Genomic DNA, 27,973 nt, shown 5'->3' on the forward strand with positions numbered 1-27,973 from the left:
GCAACACCTACGCTGTTTGGAAAATGAATGCATAGCTCATGGGCTGCACCATACCTTGGGCCCGGGGTAGCCTATGAAGCCACGTTCTCCCTGAAACAATATAGAAGTTTATTTCAGTATGTTTTAGAAAGTGAACCTGATTTTGCAGGCAGATCTGTCACAACTGAAGGAATGAGACAATGGAAGGAGAAGAGAGAGAGGCTGTAAATTAATTTTGTAATTTTGTTCCTTATATGATTAATAAAAAGCAAATAGCCACTCTTTTTCAGGTCTGGTTTCTCCTTTAAGGCTAATTTCAACTGCAGAGGAGATGTCAGAGATGCTGGTGCATCCTTTTCGAAGTCCCACAGACACTGATGGGGCTCTCTGGCTAAATGGTACAAAAACGTCCTGCTTCCTCCTTGGAGCGGCTGATTTACGTAGCCAAAACCAAGACAAAGGCAGAGGGGGAAGGTCTGAAGAGTCTTGCCTGATTTTCTCACCAGAGTACACATTGGGCTGATTTTTGTCCGTGTACGTATCTGACTTCACCTAGGCTCTGCCCTTGCCATCTGCACTGGAGACCTTGGCTACTTCCTTGCCCTCGGTACCTCATGTCGGTTGATGGGCATGCTGCGCATACACCTACCTTTCTGCCTTTAGGACCTGGGCCACCAATTCCATCTCGTCCATCATCACCCTAAAATTGGAAAGCCAAAGTCATTAGTATGCGGTCATATGTGAACAACTTAAACCTCACTAGATCCGGTGGCATCCGTAGAACCCACTGATGCCACAGGCCTGTGAGAATTCCTTTCATGGATGAAATTATTGCAAGAAATTAAAGCACAAAAAAGTGGTGCCAAAACTACAAATCTGAATTAAAACCTGCTCAGTATACACATATAATGTGTAAAACCCAGGTGGGAGTTAGCAACAGGGAGCAGGTTAGGAGGTCAGTCAATGCTAGGCGTGTACTTATAGCTTTGTCTGACCCAAGCTTGTTCTCCCTTGCTTTGTGCAACCCATTTTTTCCTCATTTGGCTCCTCATTATACAGAGTAATGAGAATCAGGCCCCACAGAAGTGCTCACTTAGTCCATACATCCTTTTTATAGGTTACTTTGGACTCACACATGGGGTCAGCTGAGGGTGTCTACTCATGCCTCGTGAAATGAGTCACTTTTCAAGTGAGTATGATTCATCTTATTGAAGGAATTACCATTACCAACTATGCTCGTACCAGCTGAATACATAAAACTGATTTCCCTCTCTCATATTGTATTACGGAGGATGCAAAATCCATAGGGGAGCTAAACAGTCTGCTGCAAAGGGCTGTGGCCCGTTTGCCACAGGAGAAGGTTCAGCCCAGTGTCCTTAAAGGTGTGAGCACATGGCCACGCTTACCATCTCTCCTCGTGGGCCCTGCTGTCCATTTGGCCCTTTGGATCCGGGGTTTCCAGGCTCACCCTGCAAACAGGAGCATCTGTTAAAGCGTGTGCTGAAACCCCAGGCAACTCTGAGCCATTCCCACCCCATCAGCACTGGTTTCTTTATATAAACCAGCCTGCAGTGGTCCTTGCAGCAGAAAGGTCTCATGACTGGACCTACACAACCAGCAATGCTACAAAATGCTTGTTCTTTAGCGGGACCTTTAGTGGTTTCAGGAAAGCTGAGCAATGGGACATGGGAAACCAGCCAGCTCCTACCACAGGATGGTGCTTGCTTTTTATAATTGCCGGAAAAATAAAAGTTCCCAAGCTGTGAGGATTTTGCCAGTGCAAACGGATGGTGGAGGAGCCATGGAAATGAACCAGCATGTGTGAATCTGGAGAGAGAAAACCATACAGAGGGCATGGAGAGATCCAGCACAACCACCTTCCCATGTGGACAGTGGCTGAGCATCTGCCCTGGAAAATCACTTGGGAATCTCGGTTACTCAATTAATTTTGCCTCTCTGTCCAATGAAATGGGAGCCTAATAAAACCACCAGAGCACAGACCTTGCTCTACTCCACACCATGCAAGCCAGTGAAAACAAGCTGACTTTGCTCCAAGAGATTCATCTCGAGTATTTTTTTAAGCTCACTCCTATCCAGAAGCTTTTCATGGCTCTTTTTGTTGCTGATGCCCAATGCTTGTTGAAGACATACCTTTCGCCCCATGGGACCAATCCTGCCCCGCTCTCCTGGGGTTCCTGGTGATCCACTACCAGCCTGGAATAGAAACAGGAGAGGCATGTTTGCAATGTGTCGAGAAAACTAGGTGCCAGAAACTAGAGGATTGGGTTGCCTAGAAATCGGGCTGGTCTTCTCGAAGCACCTTAGGAAATTCAGAAGTCTAATTCATGGTCAGGAAGAGCTGAAGGACCAGCTCAGTTCAATGCACATGTCAACAGCAACTTAAATTGTCCCTGGAGACCCCCCCAGGACAGGGGTAAGCAGGAAGGGCAAAGTCCTTCTCAGGATGGGGAAATGGAAGATGCGTCTGGCTTTATGGCCACGAATCTGGCTGGGGTGTAAAGCAGGAGGGAGAAATAACTGCACGGGGAGGGGCCCAGCAAGCATGTAACATGGTCATGCTCAGGCTTCAGAGGTTGAAACATCTTGGAGGATGCCCTGCCAGTCTCTCAGGGATGTTCTTTAATTAAGATTGCAAACCATGACGGGCCAAAAGCCCTTTGCGGCTGCTTTTAACTCTTTCTTTTCTGTAACTCTTGATCAAGAAATCTTTAGCATAAGTTGAGAGGAGAATCATACTGGAAGACTGTGTTGTAAGAGAATGAAACAGAGTTGGAGCCCTAGAGGGGCAGAATGGAAAGACACATCAGCTGCATCTTATTAACTCAGTGAGATGCTCTTGCTGAGCATAGTTGGGGCAGTGGCTGAGAAGCAGCAGAGGTTTTACCCTGGGTCCAGGAATGCCCTGCTCTCCTCTTATGCCTGGTGTGCCAATCTGGCCGGGTGGACCCTGTGCAGGGGGAAAAGAGAGACTGTGTCAACACACATGAGCAGAAACACACCAGTGCTACACAAGAAGGCAAGAGAAAGCAAATGCTACAGTGCCTGAATGATGAGTTTCAAACACATCACACCTTGGGTGGTGTGAATCCAATGGCAAACTTGATGTCCCAGGGCAGGACAGCCAAGCCACAGCACACCCAAAAATACCCAAATCCCAACAGTCCTCACTGCTGGGACTCTGAAGAAGTGGCTGTGATGAAATAAAACAACAGCATCATGAGGTAAGACACTGACTTTGCTGTAAGCTCACTGACCTGTGGCCCTCTCATGCCTTGTTCTCCAGCTGGCCCTGGCTGACCGACCGAGCCCTTGGTACCCTTGAAGTGCAAAACAAGACAATGCAGGTTAGCATGGGGGGACATGGTCAACACTATGGGGAGGGAAAAGAGATCTCAGGGCATTTACAACTGCATAAAGAGCAGGAGAACAGTTTTTTGGGTGTTGGTGGTTTGGTTTTTTTCCCCAGAATATGGTTATAGCAGAGAATAAGCACAGAAGTGACGGTAATTTTCTTTCTCCAGTCAATGGGCATCAAGCTCCTTTATGCTTTGGCCCTGTTACACTGCCCCAGCGGCACACGGAGATGAAGCATCTGACCAGGGAACGCTGCAGAGGATGGGAAGCTCCAGGCATGTGGACGGCTGATTTTGCACAGAGTCCAGAAAGGAGCATACAGGGAGATGAGCCTGAGGAGAAGGAAGGAAATTCGGAGGAAAGAAGAAGAAGAGAGGAAGAAGCAAAGCCTGCATGTCTCTCCTCTTGGCACATCCCTCTGGATGCTGTGGCTGCCTGGCCGGTGGCGTGGCAGGAGCCCCAGGGGTTGTTCCCCTCACCACTTACCTTAATTCCTATCTGTCCCCTTCGTCCTGTCATACCCTGTGAATAGAGAAATTATGAGACTTGTTACTCAAATATGTAAGCACACGTTTTCTGTTGCTGTTAGATCCATGTATCACCACTTCTTTTAGTCCAAAATTATGCTTGAATAGCTTAAACTACTGAGGAGAGAGGGAGAGAGAAATCCATATGGCCAGCTCTCTCAAATAAAATTTTGGCACGTTTCCTCCTTCCTCACTTCTCCCAACCCTCTACCACATAGGTGAGTTGCTCCCTCCCATGTGCAGGAGCATGCCACAAACCCTGGGCCACGTGTCCCGAGGGACAGACAGCAGCAGAGCAGCAGGGAGTGTATCCCCAGGCATCCCAGCTACTCCAGCTCCAGTTTGGTTTTTGCCTTTCAAAAACCAGCAGCCAAATGCAGATGCATATACCAGAGTGAATCAGGTGTAACTCCACTGATCTAAGCACCAAGTTACTTGCATGTAAATAATTTGGGGATTAGACCTTTAAAGTCTATACAGCAAGCCAGGAAACCACCAGGTATTGTCCTTTTGAGTTTTTTGAGGGGGTTGGTTGGAGTTTTTTAGGTTGAACTCCTGGCACTTATGAAACAAGATACATGGGAAGGCAAGAGGGGAAAAGTCATTGTCAATCTAAGCTCAGCCCCCGCTGACTGCGGGTCTGGCAGCTCACCTTCCTTCCAACTCCACCGTCTTGGCCATCCAGCCCCACCAGTCCTGGCTCTCCCTGAGGGAAAAGCAAAATTCAAGTGAGAACCCTGACATGAGCAGGCTCTGGGAAAATAGGTTCCGTTCTCAAAAAAGGGGTCCTGTCATGCTCTCACACGAGTTCCTTGATATTCCTGCATCGGTGGAAACTCTTCTAACAACTCACGGAGACTTTCCATCAAGTTTCTGAGCTAGCACAAGCTGACATTCCCATTCTTTGGGAAATGCCATCAGACATTTTAAGACACATATTTATTCTGAGCTGATATGAAAACAAATGGGGTTTAAAATTTTCAGAAATGTGTGGGCTTTTTTTTTCCAAAGGTTTTCAGGTTAATCGGGAAACTCAGACTTGATATAATCTAAACAGTCCTCTGCTTTTGTATACGACCCACAAGAACATATGATGTTAATTTCCAAGTACAAAGTTATTTTCAGTGACAGTATCCCAAAAGGCACTATAAAATAGTACATTTTTTAAAAAGCACTTTTTACACAAAACATTAAACTCACTTCTTCCCAGAGAAGGTTTTGGGTGCAAACCAACAACATTTTCTAGTGGAAAAATACTCCATCTGACAAGGCACAATGAGTTTAAGAAACCTGCACCTTTTTGGCAGCATCCTTTTTTCTTACTTTCTCTGTCCCATCTTATTGTAAAAAAAAAACCAAAAAAACAACAGAAGACAGCACAGAAACTTTACCATTGGTCCAATTTCACCCTTTGGGCCTCTGGATCCCCGTTGAGTATTATCAGCTCCTGAATCTCCCTGAAAGCAACAGAGCAATGAGAAACATCTGTGCAAGTGGGACATGAAAGTCAGACATCATAAACTGCTTTGCTAGAGTGCAGAACCAAGTTTGGGGTTTTTTCTGGGTTTTTTTTTGACTGAATTAGATAACGTATTATTGGTGTTTTCAGACAGACACAGCTTTTCAACTGAAAAATAATACTATTGACAAAAAAAGAGGAAGGGGAATTTTAATATAATGAAGCAGTGATTGACAGGTTGGTATCAAGAGGCGTGTGTTTCCCACACGTCATCTCCGAGTTGCTGGACCTGCCACTACCAAGCAGCATTTAGTAAGTCTGAGTGCATGCTAATGACCTCCAGGACTGGTGGAAAGTGAGTGGGAAATCAAGAAGATGCCTTAGCAATATTTACCGGGTCTCCGCGGAGCCCACGGTCACCTCGTTCTCCTCGTTCGCCTTTAATTCCCTTATCACCCTGCAGGAAGAGACGGAGAGTTAGTGAGAGCAGCCCTTGCCTGCCGAAAGCACCTTTGCTGCCACCCAGCTCTGCCTGGCCCCTCAGCCCCAAGGGGAGCGTGGTGGCTTCTCACCCTCCCCTGAATCAAATCCACCTTTTCACCATTCTTTAGCCCCATCATAAATCGGATAAAAGCCTACCCTCCTGCCAGAGTATCCCTTCTCTCCAGAGGAGCCAGGCAAGCCCTTGTCTCCCTAAGAAAGAAAAATATTTTAGAATATTTGCTGCTTTCAAGGTGTTTCGCAGGTGCTTCACTGAAGCATCTCATTATAAAAACAATTAAAATGACTGACCTCTTCTCCATCAATGCCATCCAGACCCATTTCTCCCAGTTCACCCTGTGGAAGAGAGGCGAAGGGCAAATGCTCACCAAGGGAAAGGGGAACGAGGAGGGGGGATACCACATATAGATGTGTCTATATGCTCACGCTCAGCACCGTGACATGAGGAAATAGTTCCATACCTTTTCTCCTGGGAATCCCCGAGAACCCTAAAGAGATCAGAAAAGGGAGTTACTCTGCTTTTGCCCAGTTCATCACCGTGGGAAGCAGTGGGGGGGGGGGGGGGGGTGTCTGTCCTTGGTGGCAGACCCGGAGCCAGGACTGGGGAAGGACAGCCAGGGCTTGCTGCACCAGGGTTCGACAGTCCATTGTTTGCCTTATGCCAATCTTCTTCAGCTGCCTCCTCAACACTCATGCCAAGATAAAATATGTGCATCGTGGGGTTTATCCAGCTGATCCAAAAAAATAGCTTACTTCTTAACCACAACTCTTTCTCCATTGACTTCCTTCTCTCCCTGCACCCTCTTTTATATAAACCCAGAGGCAGTTTTGGTGCCTTTGTCCAAAGCTGGACAGCTTTTTAAAGAGGTTCAGTAACTCAGCTGCAGCTAATGGGCTTGGTTCATGCACTGCTGTGCTCCCTGCCAGAGGATTCAGTTGGTCAGAGCAAATGGTAGGAAATATCCCCTGAATATCGCTGAATATTTCCCATAAATATCATACATTTCATCACCTTTTCTGGCTGGTGGCGTGACTCCTTTTTTGAAGAATTTGCTCAAGGTTCTTTAAAACAGCAGCCATGGCTCACTTTTCAGCCTTGTCCCCACAGATTTCCATCCACACATGTCCCAGCCCTGGGGCCAAGACACGCACATGCCACTGCTTGGTGTTAAGAACAAATTCAACTCTTCTCACATCTTGCCCCTAGAGCAAGGCTGCAGAAAATAAATCAGCCTTGTCTGCAGATTGCGCCTGGGTCACTGGGCTGCCCTTTTGCTCTTCATAGCAACACTAAAGCCATGACACCTGCTGAAAGCCTTGGTGCTTGGCCAAGTGGATGTCACCACTCGAGTGGACTTGGTGGCTGTTGCATGACATCCTAAGGCAGCAGGGGTTGCCCCCAGTGGACTCCCAGCAACTGGACTCTAGGTCTGCTCTGTGCAGGCTCCTTCCACACATACCTTGGTTCCTCTGTGCCCAGGGCATCCCTGGAAACCCTGTGTCCCGTTCACACCTGGTGGTCCACGTTCGCCCTGTTGCATGGAGGGGAAAATGCAATGGTCAGGGTTTGCCTGCTAAGCATGTTTCTTCAGCTATCTGCATGCATCTGTAAGCGCAGGAGGTGGTTTGGAAGCACAGGAGCAAAGAGAGTATCAAGTTTTGAAAGGTCAACACCCTGCTACCCCATCTCCCTACAACCTTCCTCACGTAGAGACCGACTTCAAGTCTTCATCACTGAGAAACATCCTTCCCAAACTCTCAGCTATGAAAGAGCTTTATAAAACTTCTTCAAGAATAAAATGACAAGATGAAACCCTCAGAGCTCTGCAGAGATGGGTAATCCCATCTTGACCTTAACGCTCCAGGAAAACATTGCATCACGTGCAATAACTGACAGCAGCATTTGGCCCCTGCCTGTGCTATTGGAAAAGCGATGAGCACCACCAGCCCCTTGGCCTCGGCTTCACCTCCTGGGCGTGATGTGTGGGGAGTTGTTTATTCCAGGGGTGACGTGGGATTCATGAAGTAAGAGTTTGGATGAAACAGTGCTAGTAAGAAGTCATGGGATTCATGTTGTCTGTCACTGATGGATAGAAACACCCCTGCTGGGTCCCATTCTTGGACTAATTCAAACCTTTCAGCTGCATTTTGTATGGATAACTTTGGCATAGGCTGCACCTTTAATGAAGTTGGAGCTTTTAGTGTGTTCATAGTCACCCTATGCTGCTCACAGGTGTTTGGGACCAGCTGCAAACATTCCCACCTGCCTTACAGGAATTGCACAGAGCTGGGTCATATCAAAGAACGTGAGTTATTCCGCCCATCATGCCTTCTTCAGCTCTCAAGGAGCTTCCTACTGACCTTCTCCCAGGAGCAGCTGGGCCTCATGACTCGGGCCTTCACATGGGGGAAACACAAAGTTCTGCTTGCTCTCTCATCTGATTCACACCCACATACCCAGCAGAAAATATTTAGTGAAAAAGCCTCCAAGTACTTCACTGTAGTGAGGTCCCTTATCTAAGCATTACCATGCAGAGCAGGGGCAATCACTCACCGGTCCTCCTTCATCACCAGGATAACCTCCATAGCCAAGATCACCTGTGGCACCCTAGAAGACAGAGAGGATTTTGCATTTCTTTCATAGTTCTGTGATCTCCCTCTAAACTGATGTTCAAGATTTCCCTAGATTTGCACAAAGCAGCTCGGTCATCTGTGTAAACAAGTTAATGAGAAAAAAAGCCTCCCTTTGACACCCCTAAATCGTTTCACAAGACACTTCACCTCCTCCTTCCAGCCACTCATCCCTGCCCTCTTGGTTGTTTTACACAGAGGCTGTGAGGAAAGGGAAGAAGAGCAGCTCTAACTGCTGCGTGTCGCCCAGGGCCAGTTTTAAAATGGGGATAAGTGGGGATGACCTCCCCGTTAGCATGACCCATCGCAGTGTGAGCAGCCTGCACATCACCTCCCATCACCACCATGGTGGACACTGACCTTGCACAGGGACCCTTCATCCACAGGCGAAGGGACCTACCTTTGGTCCTATGGGGCCTGGCACACCTCTGTCCCCTCTCTGCCCCGAGCACTTGCATGGCACCTTGCAGCATGTCCTCTCTGCGATGTTGTCCTGCAGCAAGACACACGTGGCACAACGGGAAGGTGTTAGAGAGCTGGCAGAGCCCCAGCGCCATAACTCCTGCAAGCCCTCGCGTCTGTGCAATCGCTCCTGTGCCAGGCATAACGTCGGGCTGGTAGCTCTTTAGGGTCTCTCTGCCTTGAAACACCCACGGGAGCAGGTGGAGGAGGTGTGTGTTGGCAGACTGGTTAGGTTGCATAGTTAAGAAGCAGCAGGCAATGTTATCTTTTGGGCATCAGAGGCAAGGGTTTAAATGGGAACTGCATGGGGCAGAATTCAGAGGGCATTTAATAGATCAGTCCCCAGAGCGCTGTCACTGAGGAGGGCAATCTCATCTCTAAAGAAACACATCCAGGATGTGGAATAGGCCATGAGAAAGTCATTGCAACGAGTAGCTCACAGCCCGCAGGCTGAGAACAATTTGTGAGCACACAGCAAAAGAAGGAAAAGAAAAAGAAAAAAAAAGATATGGATTCAGAGAAATCACAGCTTGGTTTTGCATCATCCAACAGAAGGAATAAAATAATCACTTTCTTTGAAAAAAACTATAAATCATCTTCTTTGCCAAGTACATTCAAGTACATTGCTGGCTGCAAACGTTTCCTGCGAGCTTTGCACATTTACATTTTGAAAGGATTTTCCTAGGCAACCCAATTACTTGGGGATGGGCTGTAGACTAGCCCTTATCCCAAAACCCAAGGTTTGCTCCCAAGCGGTTGCCCTTTGATTTGTGGAGAAGGGCCCAGCGAGGTTACGACAGGGATCAGTGGTTAAGCCCAATCTTATTAAATATACTGGAAAAGGAGCTCAGCAATGTTGGTAGCAGATGTGAAGTCGGGAGGATGTGGACACGCCGAGGCTGATAGCTCATTATCTGAATGAACTTGAGAGGGAAGTAAATCTATGAAGAAGAAAGGATAACTCCTCCATCTGTTAAAAGCATGTCTGAAATACAGGCAGTGTGTCAACTCAGGGAAAGAAACCTAGAAAGCAGTGCTTCTGCAAGAGATTTAGCACTGACAAGGCATGACAGTGCATTACCCATAAGGTTAAAAAAACCAGCAGTATAAATATAGGCAGAGGGCAGGCTTTTTAGCACGGCAGCTTTTGATGGCATCTTATCCCATCCCATTCGACCTAATCCCATGCACTGTCGCCTCAGCTGGAGCAGGACTTCTCCAGAAGTGGTACGAGACCAGACAGCACCATCATCTGCTCTTAACCTTATTTGCTGTGGCATCTGTAAAAAGAGCTGACGTGAGGTAGGGAGGGGAGAGAACCAGAGCCAAGAGGGTGTAATTCAGCCGCGGTTCAGCCCCGCAGGAGATCCAGCCATCGGCTTTCCTCCAGCATTACAAGGCAGTGCTGCCTGTGCCAAGTTACTTACGAGCTGCTCTGCCAGCTCGAAATCCAAGTCCAGCAGATTAACTCTGAGTGGTCTGTTGTAGGTGAACCCACGACCAAACTCCAGCTTCATCACTCTGTCAAAATTGCTCACTCGGTCCAGCCCAATGAAGATGAGAGCGTTGACACCTGAGATATGGGGGGGAAGCAGAAGGGGCTGTGTGATGGGGTGAGATGCTCTGCAGAACCTGTACACCCTCCCCTGTAAGGATGGGTCATTATCCATCTCTTTGATTGCAAACAGAGATTATTCAATCAAGAACAATCAACTTCAAGCACATTCAGTGCAAGCTACCCGCAGCTCAGGTGCCAGCAGGCGACTAATTATCACAGGAAGGCAACGAAGGACAGCAAGTGCATGTGAAATCATGAAATCCAAATTCATTACTATCAAAAGCTGGTGGCTTGGTGAGAAATGGAGGTAAAATGTGCCACATGTTAACATGGGCTGTAATCACTGCCTTGAAGAGTAAAAAAGTTACCTTCTGTATGCAAAGCAGATGAAGCAGCCTCCAGCTGATCTATTGAGTCATCTGCACCATCAGTAAAATGGATTATGACCTGGAAGAGAAACAAATTTCTGTCAGGACCCAAGTTTCAAGTATGAAACACAATCAATGTACAACCTGAAGGGACACTCGGTCTGGGAGGAGATGGGCAATTGCTGCATCCTCTCCAGGATGTGAAGCTTTGCGTTTTTGTGCCAGGTGTTTGTTGCTAAAGCACAAACAGGGAAATACCTGGGAAGCAGTAGTTTGCAGCCAAGCAGTGCTCATGGATACTGGCTGCAGCGATGCTCACCACTTGTCAGGACAGGACCCTGACAATGCAGGGAGAGCGCAGGAAACATGTCGGGCTTAAGTGACCACATTTATAATGAATAAATGTATTTCATGGGTTTTTAAATTATTATTGATTTACAATTGCTTTACCACCTAAAATACATCAGAAATCAGCTTGCCTGGCCAACACCATCCCAGTGGCCTTGGTTTTGACTTACCTTGGTGCTGCTGGGGGACGCGGATCTGAATTTTTTCAAGTAGGACCTCAGAGTATCTGCCGTGAGGAAATAGGGCCCTCGGGAGCGCATGCCCTGAAACTTCTCGAAGAGCTCAGGCTGGTACTCTGAGAAGTCCAGTCCCTCCACGGGTCCGCCCCGAGCCTGGGCCATGATGGCTACCCTGACGTTGGGCGCCTGGTTGCCAGTGCAGCTGATCTTCTGCATCTGTGTTATTCTGTTCAGCACGGACTCGACTCTGGACTCCAGACCTCTCTGGGAACTGAATATATTTTGGCCGGGCCCAACATCGGTGACATCAAAGCCAAGTATCACATCTAAGTCACAATCTGAAAGGGAAATGCAAAAAGAGAGGAGAGTGTCACTGCTGAACAGTACAACTGCTTTTCAAGTAATGACTTTCCTAATTATTCTGTTAATCACTAGAGAAGACACTCTATGTCAAGAACTGCTACCATTTGATACACAAATGCCTTCTACTACTTTTCATCATAGCAATGATAACCTTGGAAAACCTGCATTCTATTAATTCTAGATTTTTCTCCTGTGCAATTGTTGCTTAGCACTGGGAGGAGTTGACTAAATCAAGTCCAACAGACATTTGCATTTTTCTTAGGCAGCCAAGACTGCTCCATTCCCTCCACTGTGTGAAAACCCGTCAGTGCTTGCACAGCCTGCATGAACCTTCTGCCTGTGCTTGAGGTGACCATCCTCCAGTCATGGGGATTTTGAGGGAGGTGACAACCAGGTGACAGATCTCAAGTCCCTGAAAGAGGTAGCTAGGATTATATGGGATAGCTGGGAATTAGGGCAGAAAGAGGCACTGAAGTTGCTCAGCCTGAGCTAACAAAGTGATGCACGGTCTGCATTTCTGCAGGAATATTTAGCATGGGCTTGGAGCCACCCTGCAGCCATCGAGCTGCCCATTGGTCTGGAGCACAGGGAAATCAGGATGCGGGGGGCCTTTTGTCTGGATTTAACATCTCCTGTGCCTACACAGGCTTTCTTAGAGGGAGATGTTTGAGTTTTCTTTGGTGTTAATCACACTGGCGCTGAACTCGGGAAGCACTCACACTTACCACCAGCAGTAGTTCAGGTTCACTTTTCCCTGCATTCAGTTTTTTATCTCGGGTGGAGCTGCTGCTCAGCTCAGGGATGCTGTGGCTCTCCTTCAGCTTCTCCAGAGGTTTGGGAGACGCCTCCGCTCAAAAGCCAGAGAGCTGAGCTGCAGTTAATTGTGCTGGGAGTAGGACTGGCTGTGCTGTAGTAAGTTAAACCAGCTGCTGGGAGTCTGGTCCGACAGCAATACCAGCTCGCTTACTCACCCCAATTCCCCTCGCTTGGCTTCTGAAGTAGCCAAAGCATGGGATTCCTTCTTAAGGCAATTTTACCTTAAACTACAACCACTCATGCCCTAGCGTTTTCTTATATACTTGTCACGAGGTCAAGTGGGCACCCTGGATGATCCAGCAAGAGAAATACTGATTTCCAGCATGCCAGGGACTGAACAGCCAAGAAGTTCAATTGGCTTGTTATAACCACAGTGGGCAAAACAAGGACCATCGCTTTTGGCTTTAGCACTAAATCAGTTGGTGTGCCAACATGAAACTGGCATCGTGTCCCTGTGCATCTGGGGAGGAAGGTAGTGAGACTTAGTCCAAAGGCAGCTAAATAAAGGAGCCACTCCAGCGTGGTGGTAGGAGGCCAATGACTCAGTGCCTAATTGTCATATCAGAAATCATTCCACCATGATGGTACCTCTGCAGTGATGGCACACCAGCCATACATGTGCTGAAGCACACCAACAGGCACGTCTTGTACCAAAGGTTTTCAGCCTACCACCACACTCATGGAGGAGGTCTGAGCCCATGCTGCGCCTCAGGCTATAGGCAATACAGTCCGCCAAAACACATCGGATATTAAAAGCCACCTTCAGGAATGACCTGAGCACATTATGAAATGATCACTCTTACCTCTCATAACATCTGTTGGTCCCAGGCACAATTTCTCCTCCATAGCAGCCTCCAGCGTAACCAGGACCTGCTCATTCAGCTCAGACAGCTCCTGGGCTGTGGACGCTCTGAAACTCGTAGCACTCTCGCTGGCCAGCCTGCTGACTTCCTTCAGGTCGATGTTCTTCACGCCAACTGCGAATACCTTGACGCCTTTCTGGGCGATTTCTGAGGAGGCGCTCGGCCCGTCATCTGAGGACTTCCCACCCGTGACGATGAAGGCGATCTGGGGCACCCTCTGGTCGATTCGGCTGCCGGCCTCTTTCACAAAGTGGTTTGCCTGGATATGCCTAATAGCTGTGCCAGTGTTGGCCACGCGGCCGCCTTTGTAGATGACTTTGTTGATGGCATCTAAAATCTGAGGTTTGGTGGAGTAGTCCTTGAGGAAAAACTCATCGGTGACATCTGAGTTGTACTGGGCCAGTCCTACCTGGATAGAGTCACCATCTCTATAAATGGCATCCACCACAGAGTAGACAAACTGAAGAACTTCTTGGAAGTTATCTCTCCCCAGATTGATGGAGCCATCCAGCAAAAACACAATGTCAGCCTGCTTTTTACCTCCTGAAAAGATTACAAAGAAAAGACAGTTGTTAATTGCTTGTGGCATCTATAATATTTAAGATGCTTTGTGAAGTAGCGTTGTGCTTCCCTCTGCTTCCTACCTTTATAGTTTCGTCGGTCTTTGGCATGATTTTACATCCGTACAAGAAGAAAGGGTTTGTGCAACACTTACTACACTTCATACAACATTACTTCCTTTTGTGATAGACACTCTCATCTCATTTCAAGTCTAATTCTATTCTTTCCTACGCTCAACAAAATCTTCTTCAAAGTGTTAAATCGATGTGACCAAAGGGCTGGACATCGGAAGGTGTTATTACCGAATCATTTTCACATTATACAAATTCTATCTGTGTTCTGTCCAGAAAAGTCTACAGGATGAATAGCAGCCTTACCAGGTCCTGGGTATACAGGGGTTTCTGTTGTTGGTATCGGAAGCTCTTCAAGAATACTCTGCACCTTCTTTTCTAAAGTCGGGAGTCCTGTGAAGTCTTGTACCACAAGCACACGTTCGGGATCATTGGTGATGACCTGCAGCTGGTCCCTGTCCACGTTTCTGGCTCCGACACCCAGGGGTTTAATGCTTGTTGAAGTGATCACATTAGCAGGCCTGTTCACATCATCCTGGGAGCGGTCTCCAAGAATGACGACTAGGTGTTGGGGCACTCCATCTTCTATCCTGCTCCCTGCAGACTTGATAAAGTAGTTCTTCACCACGTAGTCTAGGGCTTTGCCAGCATTCACGGGGGAACCCCCTCTAAGCCTCAAGCGGCGGATGGCTTGCAGGACAGCGTTTTTGGACTTGTGGGTCTTCAGGTAGAACTCAGGGAAGACGTTATTGCTGAACTGCACCACGCCGATTCGCACTTTGTTTGGCCCAACATCCAGCTGCTGGACAATTCTGCTGATGAAATCCCGAATGTGAGCAAGCCCATCGGGTCTAACGCTGTCGGAGCTGTCAATGAGGAAGACTACATCCTTTTCATCACCAGAAGTATCTGCAGGGAAGCAAGAAGAGAGGATATTTTGTGCCAAGCCTTTGCTTAAGCTTTGCTGGAGGATTTCTGTGCTATCTCCTCTCATGTGATGTAAAACTGTGTGGCATATTTTATCCAACTTCAGGCATAGTGCTGCAGGGAGCCTCTCAAAAGGGCTTGTGTGTAAGTGTGCATCTGCGTGTTAACAGCCTGACTAATATTTGAAGCATGCATTACTCAGAGCCTTATCGGTTTCATTCATTACCACTCTACTCTGGATTAGTCAATGTTTCCAGCTTCATTTTGCCCCAGATTTATGTCCCTCCTAGAAAGCTGCTAAATTTGGAATAGGTAATTATACACATTGCAGTATTTGACTTGAAAATCAAAATAGGTAATGTATTTAGGTACTTGACCTGAAAATCATGTTATAATGTATTTAGGTGCATAAGTAGAAATTCCACATACCTAAAAGTTTCCTTCTAAAACTGTACATGTTTTTTTTTAACTAAGGAAAACCTTGGTTTACAAAGGTGGGATGGAAAGTTATTTACACATTTGGGCAACATTTACTTGAACAGCAACCCAGAGACAGCTGGTATTGACAGAGCCTTACCTACGGGGGGTTGCACATCTCCCAGCAGCCGTCTGATTTGGTCCCCAGTCAGGGTTTCAATAGGAGTCAGCAGCTTCTGCTCGAGGCTGGGCAGTTCCTGGAAGCTGGAGACTTGGAATACATAATCAGGACTAAGAGCAATCTGCACCATCTCCTCAGGCTCCACATTCTTTGCTACCACCATAGGTGCCACCCCCACTTGTTTGACTTGGAGTGATGGATACTCTAAGTCATCATCGGACTTGCGGGAGGAAAGGATGACCAAAAACTGAGGGACACCTTCCTCTATGCGGCTCCCAGAGGGTCGGGTGAAGATGGTCTTTGCCACAAACTCAAGGGCCTCCCCCACGTTCACCTGCTGGCCACCCTGTGGCCGCAGCCGTCTCACGGCACTCTGCACCTCATCCTTGGTGGAGTGGGCATTGAGCAGGAACTCCACGTGGGGATGCTCACTGAATTGGATCACCGAAATCCTGGTGGTGTCAAAGCCCACATCCAAGTTGTTCACTATCCTCTCAATGAGATCACGGATGAGGTAGAACTCCTGGGCAGCATAGCGGGAGCCATCAACCATGAACACGACGTCCCTCTTCACACCCGCTGCAGGAAAGAAGGCAGCGGTCAGAAGATGCATTGGGCATTGCTTATGGAGAGCAGCTAAGCTCATCACCTACATCACTGGCCCATGCCTTTAGCCATGGGGAGGATGCTCGTCATTTTGTTCCCTGTGATACCTATTGGGAGCTCCAGCAGGCAGCTCTGGGTTCAACCCAGAGACAGGACCAGTCTGCTAGGCACTTCGCCAGGCAGTGCAAGAAGAGCAACTTCCAGAGTGAAGGAAGCAAGAGGGAGAAGGTGAAACCTGAAACAATAATTCCTTGTGGGATCTCTACCCAAGGAAACGTAGCCTGGTGATGCTCCTTACTCAGGGCAGGTTGCCAGGCAGCCTGGGGTTATTTTACACTCAGAACCACCCCTCTTTCTTTGGCTTTGTCCTCTAGAAAAGCTTCTGTTCTATTATTCTCTCAGCTTCTGCCTTTCCAGGATGACTTTTTGCTTCCTAATAAAATGTTTTCTGCAGCGGTAATTCAGGCCAGAGCCTGAATTATCGCTGAGTATCACGCTGATACATGAGGATAGAAGAAAGCAGTCTGGCTCTGAAGGGAATGAATAGAGTAGGATGGTGGACTTCAAAGGGACTGATCTGGGGTGGGTACCCTTCATCCCAGACATACACTGGCTGGATTTCATTTCAAGTGAGACCGATCCTTTTCCTGATGCCCACTTCCAGTTTCCCTTCCCCCAGCGAATAAGCGTGGCAAATGTAAGATGCATCAGCAGGTCTTACATTTAGCAGAAAGCTGACCTTGATTTATAATGGTGTGAAGGCATCCCTGTAGCATCTAAATGACGCAAGTTCCATTCCAGGAGGAATAGCATGGACTTAAAATCCTTCAACTTAAAATAAGATTAAGGTCATAGCATTCAGTTTGTGGGTCTTCCATGTGGATACAACATGGACCACCTTGAGGGACTGGGCTTAAAGGTGGCTCAGCTTGATTACACAGCTCTTACCAACCCTAAGTACATCAACAATGAGACCAAGACAGACTTGGAGCCTTAGCCATGACCATCTTTGCTTTTCTTAGTTTGTGTTGCAACCATGATGTTACTAAACATCATATTTTGCCGCTGGCTCTGGGTGCAGACACAAACATCTTCTCACCTGGGCTGGGTGATGTAAAAACCAGATCAGGGGCAAGTGACTCTATCTCTTTCTTGGTCAGCCGGATGACTCTGTTCGAGACGACCTGCTGCACTGTATCCAGCTGGCTGAAGTCAGGCACAGAGATAGCAAAATCTGGGAGGAAGGAGATCGTCTGCAGCTCTGTGAGGTCAGCATTCCCAATCCCAATGCCAAAGGGCACAGTGCCACTCGTCTTCAGGACCACTGAGGGCCTCCTCACATCATCCTGGGACCGGTCAGCGGTCAGCAGAATCAGGAACTGCGGGACACCTTCCGCTATCCTGCTGCCGCTAGACACCGTGAACACATTCTTGATGAGATAGTCGAGGGCTGCTCCAGTGTTCAGAGGAGATCCTCCCATAACCTTCAGCTCCTGGATGGCGCTGATGAGATCTGCTTTGTCTTCATGGGTGTCGAGTAAGAACTCGGGTTGTATGACATTGCTGTACTGTGCGACGGCGACACGGACCTTGTCACGACCGATATCCAGGCTTTCAACAACTCTTTGGACAAAGGTCTTCAGTAGTGGGAAGCCTCTTCTGACACCATCCGAGCCATCGATTAGAAACACTACATCCTTCTTCTCACCTCTCTCAACTACTGTTTGAGACAAGTAGGGGAAGGGGGGAATAAGTGAGATTCTCTTTTGCAGTGATTATTAGGCTCCGCATACATTGAACCGAAGGAGTACAAAAGCTCGGGGAGGGGAAAGCGAGGTATCAGGATGGGTGGCTCGGTTCCTTTGCCATCAGATGCAATCCCTGGCGAAGAGGCAGATGGGTGGAAGTCGGTGGAAACCGCAGTGCAACGTGTGCCGTGCCTTACCCACCAAGTCATAGAATCATAGACCCATAGGAAATAGGGTGCCAAGCACTCCAGGTGCCATCTCCTACCTGAGGCTGGGAGAAGCCATGTGCTCCCAAGGTGGCTGGGAGCTGGCACATGGCTTTGCAATATGAACAGGAGTCTGGGGCATCAGGGATCTTTTTCTCCCAGAGAAAACTGAGTTTCTGAATGAAATAGCATACTGCAGAGAGGGTGCTTAGAAGGAGTTGGTGAAGAGAGAGAAAAACTTCTCTGAGGCATCACTGAACTTAGAAATAAATAATCCTGCACACGCTCATAAAAAATAAGAATTTATTAGAAAGGACATCCAACTGAAAACTCTGAAATGCTTTTCTAAGATGCTAGACATTGATTATTTTTTTTACTAACTTCAAGCAAAAAAAAATACTAATTGTGACCAAACGTTCTTTTTTAAAAAGAACAAGACCGTGAAATGTCAAAGATCAGCGAACTGTTGACGTGTTCTGCTTTTGACTAACAGAATTGCAAAGGTTTGGCTCAGCTAAGCAGAAAACATCACTGCCTCTCAAACACAGAAACTGATGGACAACATCCTCAAAAGTGCTGTTGGCTTGTTTATAGCAGGATCAAGTGTGACAAGCAACAGTATGATCGGTCCCTCTGAAAAAAAATCTTAAATACCTGCTTATGAATGCTAGACATATAAAGAGTTAACAAGGGCAGTTGAAGTCTTAACGCAGACTTCAGATCAAGTTTATTATTTAAGAGGAATGTTGGAAACTTGGTGGGTTAATGCACAGGACTGGAATATTAATATAGTTTGTGTTGAGCAATACAGGTAGGAAGAGGGAGCGGACATTGCCTGGTGTATCCCAGTTTCATACACCCCCTCTTAAGTTAAGAAGCAGGGGAACAGTCCTGTCAAAAGTTTCTGGGTAGCAGATAAAGAGGAAATAAATAGGACACTGTTATGAGGGGGTTCTCTTTTAGCCAAGAATTTCTTGAAAAGTAGGTGGATGCAGCTATTTGTGAGCAATTAGCACAATTATTCACAGTGCTCGATGGTCAAAGGGATTGAAAATGGTCTTGACAAGACAGAAATGGTTTGAAAAGGGAGGATGCAGCTCAAGAGCACTAGTTGCACTAGTCTATGTTGAGGTAGAAGCTGCACAAATATGGGAAGGGCAATGACTCCACATGAAAATGATGGAGTAAAAGATGATCAGGTGACACCATTGTTGCACTCTGGTCATTTGGAGCAGGCTGATGTCAGAGAGACAAGGGTGAAAAGGTAGAAAATCTACAAGACCTACAAGGAAAAATGGGAATGAGCTGCATAGGCAGCTGGTGGCAAGAGGAACAAGACAAGACATACATAGCAAACAAAGAAAATGAAAGGGTGTCACACAAAACATGGGAATGAACTGACATCTGTGTCCTTGAGTTAAAGGAGATGTGAAAGGCATAAACTATGACTAGGAAGGCAGAGGTCTGACATTCAGGAAAAATATCTATTGATACAGGTAAAAGCAACTGAACAGATTGATTATGGAGGCTGGGAAATCTCCTCCATCAGAGGGTTTTCAGAACAGATTAGACAAATTCCAGCTGTTCTAGACAAGAAGATCCTGTTGGGGACAAAGGTATGTAGTAGATGGCACCCTGAGATCCCTTCCAGCCCTATTTCTTTTTTATGTTTCTATGATTCTAAGTCCATCTGCCCAGGACTTTTACAAAGAGATGGCACGGATGTTATTATACTTTTCCTAGCCCCCACCTGCTGTTGGGAGACACATTAATTCTCAGATTAGGTCTGCCTCAGGAAATCACACAGCTGGACATATATCATTTCCAGTATCGCAGTGTGAATTTGTAATTGTGGTTGTGTGATTCTTTTTATGATTTTTTTATTATTCTTCAATTAATCCGTACACATCTACTGAGCTTGTAACTGTAACCGAGTCAAGAGCATCTAATTTGTTGGTGCACAGGTACAAAATGTATAAACTGCCATCATATCCTGTAAGAAATAACGGAGCAAAAGCGAATCCAGTGCGCTGCAGTTCTCCTTACTCCCTACCACTCCTCCAGAAAAAGGAGGATGGAAAGAGAAATCAAGACAAGCTTTGATTTTCTTCTTCTAGCCCTTGCCCAGCATTGCACATCAATTTATGCAAGATCTCTGGGGCAACAACTCTCTGTTATTTCAGGTTTGTACCATGTTTTGCACACTGGTAACAGCACCTACTGCAGCCCTTGCAGCTGAACAAAAGGCTTTTTCCTTACTCATCTTTAAAATTCAGTTTGGACCTTAATGCTTTGCTGGATCAGGGTCTGATCAGAGGAAAATCCAAGTACAATAGCAATTTCTACATAATCACTTTAAACATCACCAGACCAAACTGCCCCAGTTACCAAATGGAGAGGGGCATGTAAGTGATGTCTTTCAGCCTCTTGGAAACCCCAGGGGTCCCTGTACCTGTTGGCTGAAGCTGGATAGTTTTCAACAGGTTGACTATGTTTGGCTGAAGCTCTGAAATCCGAGGGAGGGAGTCGACGTTCAGAATGAATTGTGGGGCGTAAACGATCCTTTCCAGCTCTGCAGAGTCGGCATTTTTTGCTTTGATAGCAAAGGTCACAACTCCAGCTTGCTTCAGAGCATCTGAGGGTTGCTCCGCATCATCCGTTGATCTCCCAGCAACAAGGAGGACCAAAAACTGAGGAACCCCTTCTTCGATCCTGCTTCCAGCTTCCTTCACAAACAACCTCCTTATAGCTTCATCTAGTGCAGCTCCAATGTTCAGTTGCTTCCCGGTTTTTATCTTCATCCTTTTCACTTTGAGAAGCATGTCTTGCTTAGACGGCAGTTCAGCAAAGTCAAATTCAACTTGGATGGTGTCACTGAACTGAGCTACAGCTACTCGTGTGGCATCGGGACCCACGTTCAGGTCAGAAATGACTTTGTGTACAAAGTCCCGGACAGCAGGAAAGCTACCCAAGAGGTTAGCTGAGCCATCAATCAGGAATAAAATATCTTTCTTGCTTTCTAGAATAAATTCACAAATGAAAAGAGGGGGAAAAAAAGATATGAAGACATTTTTCTTCTTAAACATCATCCTAGAAACTTCTTTGCAAATTAGCTGGGTTTCAATATGCAAAGCGAGTGATTTTCATTTACCAAAGTATTCAAAGGCTACAGGACTAAACAGTACCTTTGACTTATTTATCTGAGGAAGAAGGGGAAGCAAGGACACTTTTATCCTAAGAGTCAATTAATTCAGGCACCAGATAGTCGTGTCATATACTGTATAGCATTATCAGTCAAATCATAACTTGGTTCTTTCAGATTAGGACGGTGATGGTCTAGCAATATGCCAGATAATACAGGCATGAAGTACAAAAGCATTGGAGGGTTGGGTTGTTGTGGGGTTTTTTCCTATTCAAAGGCTCAGCAGATACCAAATAGACATTAGTTTATATATACATACACACATAAAGCATTTTCTGTATTCTTTTAAAATACTTCTCCCAGCTGCATCACAAGGAACATTTAAATCCATAGGCAAGTTACGACTTTGGGAGGAGAAAAAGCCTTTTACCTGTTTCCGTTTGATGCCCTTTCAATCTCATTGAATATCCAAGGCAAAACCAAGCATCTCATATCTGTGTGTCTTAACACCTTTCACATTAATCTTAACGGTCTCCTTTCCACACTAAGCAATCCTGGTTATTCTTACATCTTCATATGCACATAGCCACAATAAGGAAATTAGTGAGCAAATACCTGTTTAAAAGGGGTTAACCGTGCCAACGGCTTTTGGGTTTAATGTTGGTAGATAACTTTGAATATCTGGAGTCAAACTCAGCACCTGTGACAGCCTGGTAACAGCACTTCAACAAAGTGGCTCGGAGGAAGGATCCAGCCACCTGTACTTGCCTAGATCTCTGCTCCTCTGTGCTCTTGGGCATGACTTTAACCTTTCCACACCATTCCTTGTGGTCAAAGGTGCACGCTACCATTGCCTGAGCTAGCGCAGACAATGCATTTGCAGGTTGCGACATTATTAGAGCAACAGAAAGGGAACACCTGAGTAAGTGACTGGTGGGCACAGACTCACTGGGAGCCTCCTTTGGTCCTGACCTGCCAAAAGACTTCAAATGGGGCTGTCTTTGACGTGTGCTAGCAATGACTTGAAATTCAGAGCTGCCAGTGTCAAGCCACGTGTTGATGGTTAAGCATAGCCCTAACTGTTTTGATGACTTGGGGCCATAGGCAGATGTGAAGGTATACATTTGGAACAAACAGTCAAAAGAAACAAGATTAACTTAATGCAGTCAACATGAAGGAAGTATATATTACCTGTTGGGGCGAGTGGAACCTCTTCCACACCTCCACTAACATATGTGGTTATAGGCTTATTTAACTCCTGGGGTAAAGCTGTCAGAGCACTGAAATCATCCATAAAATATACCATTCTTGGATTAAAGGCAATCTGTTCAAGTTCTGCCTTATCCGCACTCCTAACTCCAACAGCAAAAGTCAGCACTCCAGCCCGAGCTAATTCATTGGAAACTTGCAAGAAGGGATCGGCAGACCTCCCTGCCGTCACCAGGACTAGGACCTGCGGCACTTGTTCATTTATTCTGCTCCCACCAGCTTCCGTGAAGTGATTTGAAAGCACAAAGTTCAGTGCAGAGCCAGTGTTCAGCACTGACCCCCCCTTGGGCCTCAGCTGCCCCAAACGTTGAATTATGTCTGATTTGGTTTGGTACGAGTACAGATAGAACTCTGTTTTAGGAGTGTCACTAAATTGCACTAAGCCAACTCGGATTTTGTCACTGCCGACATCAAGGTAGTTAACTAGGGTGGCAACAAAGTCACGGACAAAGGGGAAGTTGGCATTTCCGACGTTGAGTGATCCATCCAAAAGAAAGATGATATCCCTTTTGGTTACTTGAACTGCAGTAGAGCACAGAAAATAACATGAGACATCACAGAAAACAAAAATGGAAAATTTTTTTCATGTGTGCATACAGCATACGCTGTACACGCATGTAAACCTTGTTAGAAGGAAGAAGGGAGAAAAAGAGACAGAGTGTGATCAGCACAGAAGTAACAAGGGCCTTGCTGGAAATTACTAAATTTGGCAGGGGAGGTTTCTGACTTGCACTGAAAAGTCTTTTAAAAGAAGTCAGGTTTACCAATGGGGCTCAGCCTCTGCCATGGCAGATGTTTTCAATGGCTGCCAAATAGAGTTGCATGCTCTGGGCCGGATCCTTAGCCAGAAAAAGGCGGCTTCATTGATTCTGGTGGAGCAACACAATTACGCCTACAGCCACCTGGCTTATCTGCAAGTCACCACACATTTACTTGGGACTTTCCATCAAAGCAATAGGGAACGTTTCTGCTTTCTGGCATCTAAAGTGTGCTTTGACACCCAGCACGATCAGCCCCTTATTAAGCAGTCCCCTATTCCATGGGGCTGCTCCCATGCATCCCTAGATGCAGAGAACCACATCCTGCCCTGCAGTGACTTCCACGCTCACGCTGTGCAGCCAGCTGCAGCTCTGCCCACGGTGCAGACTTCGGCTCCACTTGCATGGGAAAACACTTCTGCCAAGTAACCAATTTGGTCGGTATTTTCTGTGGGTATTGGAAACAACTTTTACTAATAGGCTTCGAAAAGCTGGTCCAGACGAGGCTGCAACGGCTGCCTACGACACCTGCCTTTTTGGCACCTGCATTTGATTCAGAAAACTGCATTTTGATATCTGCAGTTGTAGACATCAGTTTTGTGGGCTTTTGAAGGGAGGGAAATTTCCCACTTCTGGCAGTAACCAGGCAGTTCTCAGCTCCTTTTATAAGGATAAATCCTTCGTGGGCGGTCTCCCAGCATTTGAGCCCCAAGGCACAGAGCTGCAATGTCACTCCAAAGACACCACAGAAGCATCCCCCCTGTGCTTTTTTCTCTAGCTGTGTCATGTCCAGATGGCAGACAAAAATGCCAAAACTTTAAATAAGATCTCAGAGAACTGATGAGTGGGTTCATCTAATGCATCCCACCTGGACGCCTTCTTCCAAATAAGTTATTCGAGAATATATTTATGCCCATTGCTAATTCTGTTCATTATCTTTCTGTCTGAAGCATTTACCTATGGGTATATGGCTATATTCATCCATCTGTCTAGCTTGCCTTGTCCCTGTAAGCTTGCTGTCCAATATATGAAATACATAAATACTGAGATATCAAAAGCAAAAGGGAGAAAAGGGCTCTTTGGAGTACAGGCATTGCTCTCAGATTTTACAGATTGTCTTGGCTTTCTGCATTTTTAATTTTTCCCAGAGAAGTGCCATTCAAGGCCCAGGGTGAGACAATACCTAGCTGAAATATAACAGACTGCTCAGTGTCAAAATCAGTTATATTACTACTAATACTTATTTTACAGAGTAGGATATGATTATTTGATTCTTGCCTATGTCAATAGCTGTGAGTACAGTAAAGCAAAAGGACTGGAAGAAAATAGAAGCTGCATGAATGAGCTTTAAAGAACATGGAAGTATAAGAACATTTTTAATTTACATTGAAAAATAAAAATGTCAAGTTTTGGTGTATAGCCATGCAAAACTGTATTAGCAAGAAACACATTATGAAAAAAAGCTTTTTAAATGATAAGCCCCGTGATATTCATCTTAATTAAGGACAAGTATTGGCAAACTGATTTCAAAATGTCTGCTCTTCATGTAAATCAGCTATCGGCTTTAATTCTTTAAGGACCCTTTCCAAAATCTCAGTTTCTTTTGCACTGTGATTTATAATTTCAAATTACTAAAAGGAACAAGAAAAAATACGGACATGGTTGGACACCCACTTAAGCCAATGGGAACCTCACTACTGGCCTTACTGGGAGCTGGAACAAGTCCTGTTTTTCTAATGTTTATATGCCATGAGACAGAAATGCAAGGTTCAAATACAGTCTAGTGCACCATTAATTCAACCTCAAGCATCTCTATTGGGAAGAAATCCTGAGAAATCTGGTATAAACTCTCTGTGCAGCTAGAACACCTCTTGAAATGCAGGGGAAACTGCCTCAAAAGACATGACTCTAGCAGCTGGATTACTTCCAAAGTCTACTGATGTCAATGGCAAGACCAAATAAAAAGAATCTACTGGCTTCATGGGGCTTTGGATCATCTCCTAAAAAGATTAAATTAAAATCAACAATTTGCAATAGTCTTGTACGCCTCTTAGGGCTTGAGCTGAGTAAATGATATTAAAACTGTAAATATGTTCTTAAAGGGTGAGTTTCAGTCCAACAGTGTCAGGCTAGCTTTCTCTGAATGTCTCCGTGAACAAACTTGCTTATTTTCTTCACACTCAGAAGAAACTTCTAAGCTTTCTTGAGCAAATATCCACTACAGATAATTTTCAAACTGGGAAAGAGATTGTAACGCTCACAGTGTGCCCTGTTCATAGGTTACACAAACCCTAAGGGAGCGAAAAAGCCTCCACTGAATGATTTCAGTACCTACTAGTAAAGCACATCTTCCACATCCAGGCCTTTAAGTGTTGGTGACAAATATGGAATGGGACAAAAATCTCCAGGAAGGAATGGCAAAGCTGTAACAACCACCATGCTACCAGATTCACCGATCTGTTCATGCACGTTTTGCAAATCCTTGAGACAACATTTAGCTATGCTGAAACAGGTGCTTGATGCCTTTTTGCCCCCTTATCTCTACATGTCGTAGAATAAGAGTTAACAAATATATAAACCACATGTCCTTAACTAGAAAAAGGTAATTAATTACCTGATGGTGGTTCTTGGACAATCAGTCCTCCAGAGAGTGTCCGGATAGGTGACAGCACTTCAGGAAGAATGGCTTGCATGAACTGGACACGGAAGTCATTTGGGTTGAACACAAAATCTCTCTCATGGGCTATTTCTTGAAGTTCTGCCAGGTCGGCATTTCTCGACCCAATGGCAAGGATCACTATCCGGTTCCTTTTCATCTCTGCCGCAGCTTGGTCAACGGCATCCCTGGACTTACCACCAGTGATGAGCACCAGCATGGGGAGCACCCCTTCCTCCATCCTGCACCCAGCAGCGCTGGTGAAGAAGTTGCTCCTCACAAAGTCCAGTGCCGAGCCAGTGTTGAGCGCCGTACCACCCATGAGCTTCATTCTCTTCACGTTAGCCATCACATCCCTTCTGCTCTGGTGGGTGTTAAAATAAAACTCTGGCTTCACAGTGTCTGCGTACTGTGCCACCGCCACTTGAATCAGGTCAGGTCCAACCTCCAGCCTTTGGACAATTTTGGCAACAAAATCACGAATCGAGTTAAAGGGGCCAGTCCCCAAAGCAGTTGAGCCATCTATCAGGAAGACTATATCCTTCTTGTTCACTTCAATAACTGCAAGTAACACATGAACATAATGTTAGCAGAAACCTTCATCACACTCTGCCTGTCAATTCTACATCAACAGTTCAGCAATGTTCAGGACTTCTTATTTGCTTGAAGTGCTGTTACTCTCAACAGCTTTAAAGGGTCTCACTTTCAAAACAGAATTATTTTTTAGCAGGGGGATAATAAGATATCTGGTTGAATGTTCCCCCTTTCTAAAACACAGAAGAGTTGAAGAGTTCCAAGAATTGCATTTTTTATAAAACTTAATATTAAAATGCATAAACATATCAAAACAAGAAAGGCAAACAGTCAGGAGAAATCTTGGCACTCAGCCGGCACATGAGATAAAACAAGCAGGTGATGCTCCCTCTGTCTGCAGCGGAGCCATCTGAATCATGCCAGAGCATGGCTTGGTCTCAGAAGGATTAGGTTCCCAAGAGCAATGACACAAGTAAAAGGACGGTTCTCCACTTACTCGACATACCTGGACTCTTGGTCTTCCCATCCTACAACTTATTCCTTATTAACAAAAATAAGTTACCATTTTTGTGGCACAGCTAGACCAACCATGGAAGAGCTTAATTATATTCCAGTTGTCATGTCTTTAACAAATGGCCCCCCTAGGTTGTCATCTCTGAAACTTTATTATTGATGATGGCATAGGGCACAGAAGGAGCACAGTGAGCTTTCCAGTTCCCTGGCTAAGTTTGAAGGAAGATAGTTAGGGAGGGGAAAAAATGGTTGTGCAGCATTGGAACCAAAGCACCATCACATTTCATACAGCAAATGTATGTGAATAAAACAGTAACTATTAACAAGACCAATAACATTATGATAAAAGCATTACACATGATCATCATGGAAGATAATTCTAATGCCACCTTTGAGACCACCCCACTCCCACTCCCACTCCCACCTCCCTGATTTCATGTCACTGAAGTGAAAAAGGAAACCTTGTGTTGCTGCCAAGTTATGCTGGAGCATTATGCATCACTGCATTATGTTGGACTTGGGGTGTCTTTAAATCACCTACCCATCAAGGAGCTCCTGACATGGGGTTCATACTCGAGATGGCAGGTCCATCACCTCCCTAGCTCGCTGCTGTGCCCAGAACACAGCCTGGGGGAAGAGGAGATCCAGAATCGCTGGGATCCCACACCCCTCAGGGCAAGTGGTAGCAAAGAATCTCCTGTCCTGCCTGGATGGAAAAGGGCAGCCCCTCGGCCCATCAAGGCTCCTCTGCATGGAGGCTATTTACTTTGGATCTGAACAAAGAACAAAGCTTTGGCTACAGTCCTCCTTGGCTGGACAGCAGCTGGCCATGGAAAACAGTGCTCCCAAAGGCTGGGCTCCGTCAGGCTCCTCAGTATGGGTGGGTGCCATGAGACCGGGCTACCCAAGGAGTGATTTAGAGCTGGAGGTGACATCCACGACTCAGCTGTTCTCC

The 27,973-nt window shown here is 46.1% G+C and overlaps 1 protein-coding gene across 12 annotated transcripts in view; it reads right to left on the bottom strand.

Annotated features, from left to right (window-relative positions):
* COL6A3 (collagen type VI alpha 3 chain) overlaps nucleotides 1-27,973 on the bottom strand; it is a 63,291-nt gene that overhangs the window by 17,313 nt on the left and 18,005 nt on the right. For 8 of the 12 annotated variants that reach the window (XM_056348634.1, XM_056348633.1, XM_056348632.1 and 5 more), the window contains 26 exons: nucleotides 25,930-26,532; nucleotides 22,480-23,079; nucleotides 20,599-21,165; nucleotides 17,292-17,912; nucleotides 15,566-16,165; nucleotides 14,368-14,970; nucleotides 13,370-13,972; nucleotides 11,379-11,725; nucleotides 10,861-10,939; nucleotides 10,362-10,507; nucleotides 8,873-8,965; nucleotides 8,396-8,449; nucleotides 7,302-7,373; nucleotides 6,303-6,329; nucleotides 6,133-6,177; nucleotides 5,980-6,033; nucleotides 5,735-5,797; nucleotides 5,273-5,338; nucleotides 4,534-4,587; nucleotides 3,841-3,876; nucleotides 3,255-3,317; nucleotides 2,885-2,947; nucleotides 2,131-2,193; nucleotides 1,386-1,448; nucleotides 629-679; nucleotides 55-90 (listed from right to left, as the gene is read on the bottom strand). In XM_056348634.1, the coding sequence (XP_056204609.1) occupies nucleotides 55-90; nucleotides 629-679; nucleotides 1,386-1,448; nucleotides 2,131-2,193; nucleotides 2,885-2,947; nucleotides 3,255-3,317; nucleotides 3,841-3,876; nucleotides 4,534-4,587; nucleotides 5,273-5,338; nucleotides 5,735-5,797; nucleotides 5,980-6,033; nucleotides 6,133-6,177; nucleotides 6,303-6,329; nucleotides 7,302-7,373; nucleotides 8,396-8,449; nucleotides 8,873-8,965; nucleotides 10,362-10,507; nucleotides 10,861-10,939; nucleotides 11,379-11,725; nucleotides 13,370-13,972; nucleotides 14,368-14,970; nucleotides 15,566-16,165; nucleotides 17,292-17,912; nucleotides 20,599-21,165; nucleotides 22,480-23,079; nucleotides 25,930-26,532 (5,672 nt within the window). The remainder of the gene's footprint in view (nucleotides 1-54; nucleotides 91-628; nucleotides 680-1,385; nucleotides 1,449-2,130; nucleotides 2,194-2,884; nucleotides 2,948-3,254; nucleotides 3,318-3,840; nucleotides 3,877-4,533; nucleotides 4,588-5,272; nucleotides 5,339-5,734; nucleotides 5,798-5,979; nucleotides 6,034-6,132; nucleotides 6,178-6,302; nucleotides 6,330-7,301; nucleotides 7,374-8,395; nucleotides 8,450-8,872; nucleotides 8,966-10,361; nucleotides 10,508-10,860; nucleotides 10,940-11,378; nucleotides 11,726-13,369; nucleotides 13,973-14,367; nucleotides 14,971-15,565; nucleotides 16,166-17,291; nucleotides 17,913-20,598; nucleotides 21,166-22,479; nucleotides 23,080-25,929; nucleotides 26,533-27,973) is intronic. The other 4 variants (XM_056348635.1, XM_056348641.1, XM_056348637.1 and 1 more) reach the window with 3 other exon arrangements.

This window comes from Falco biarmicus, chromosome 8, assembly GCF_023638135.1.
Source record: "Falco biarmicus isolate bFalBia1 chromosome 8, bFalBia1.pri, whole genome shotgun sequence".
Taxonomy (NCBI): Eukaryota; Metazoa; Chordata; class Aves; order Falconiformes; family Falconidae; genus Falco; species Falco biarmicus.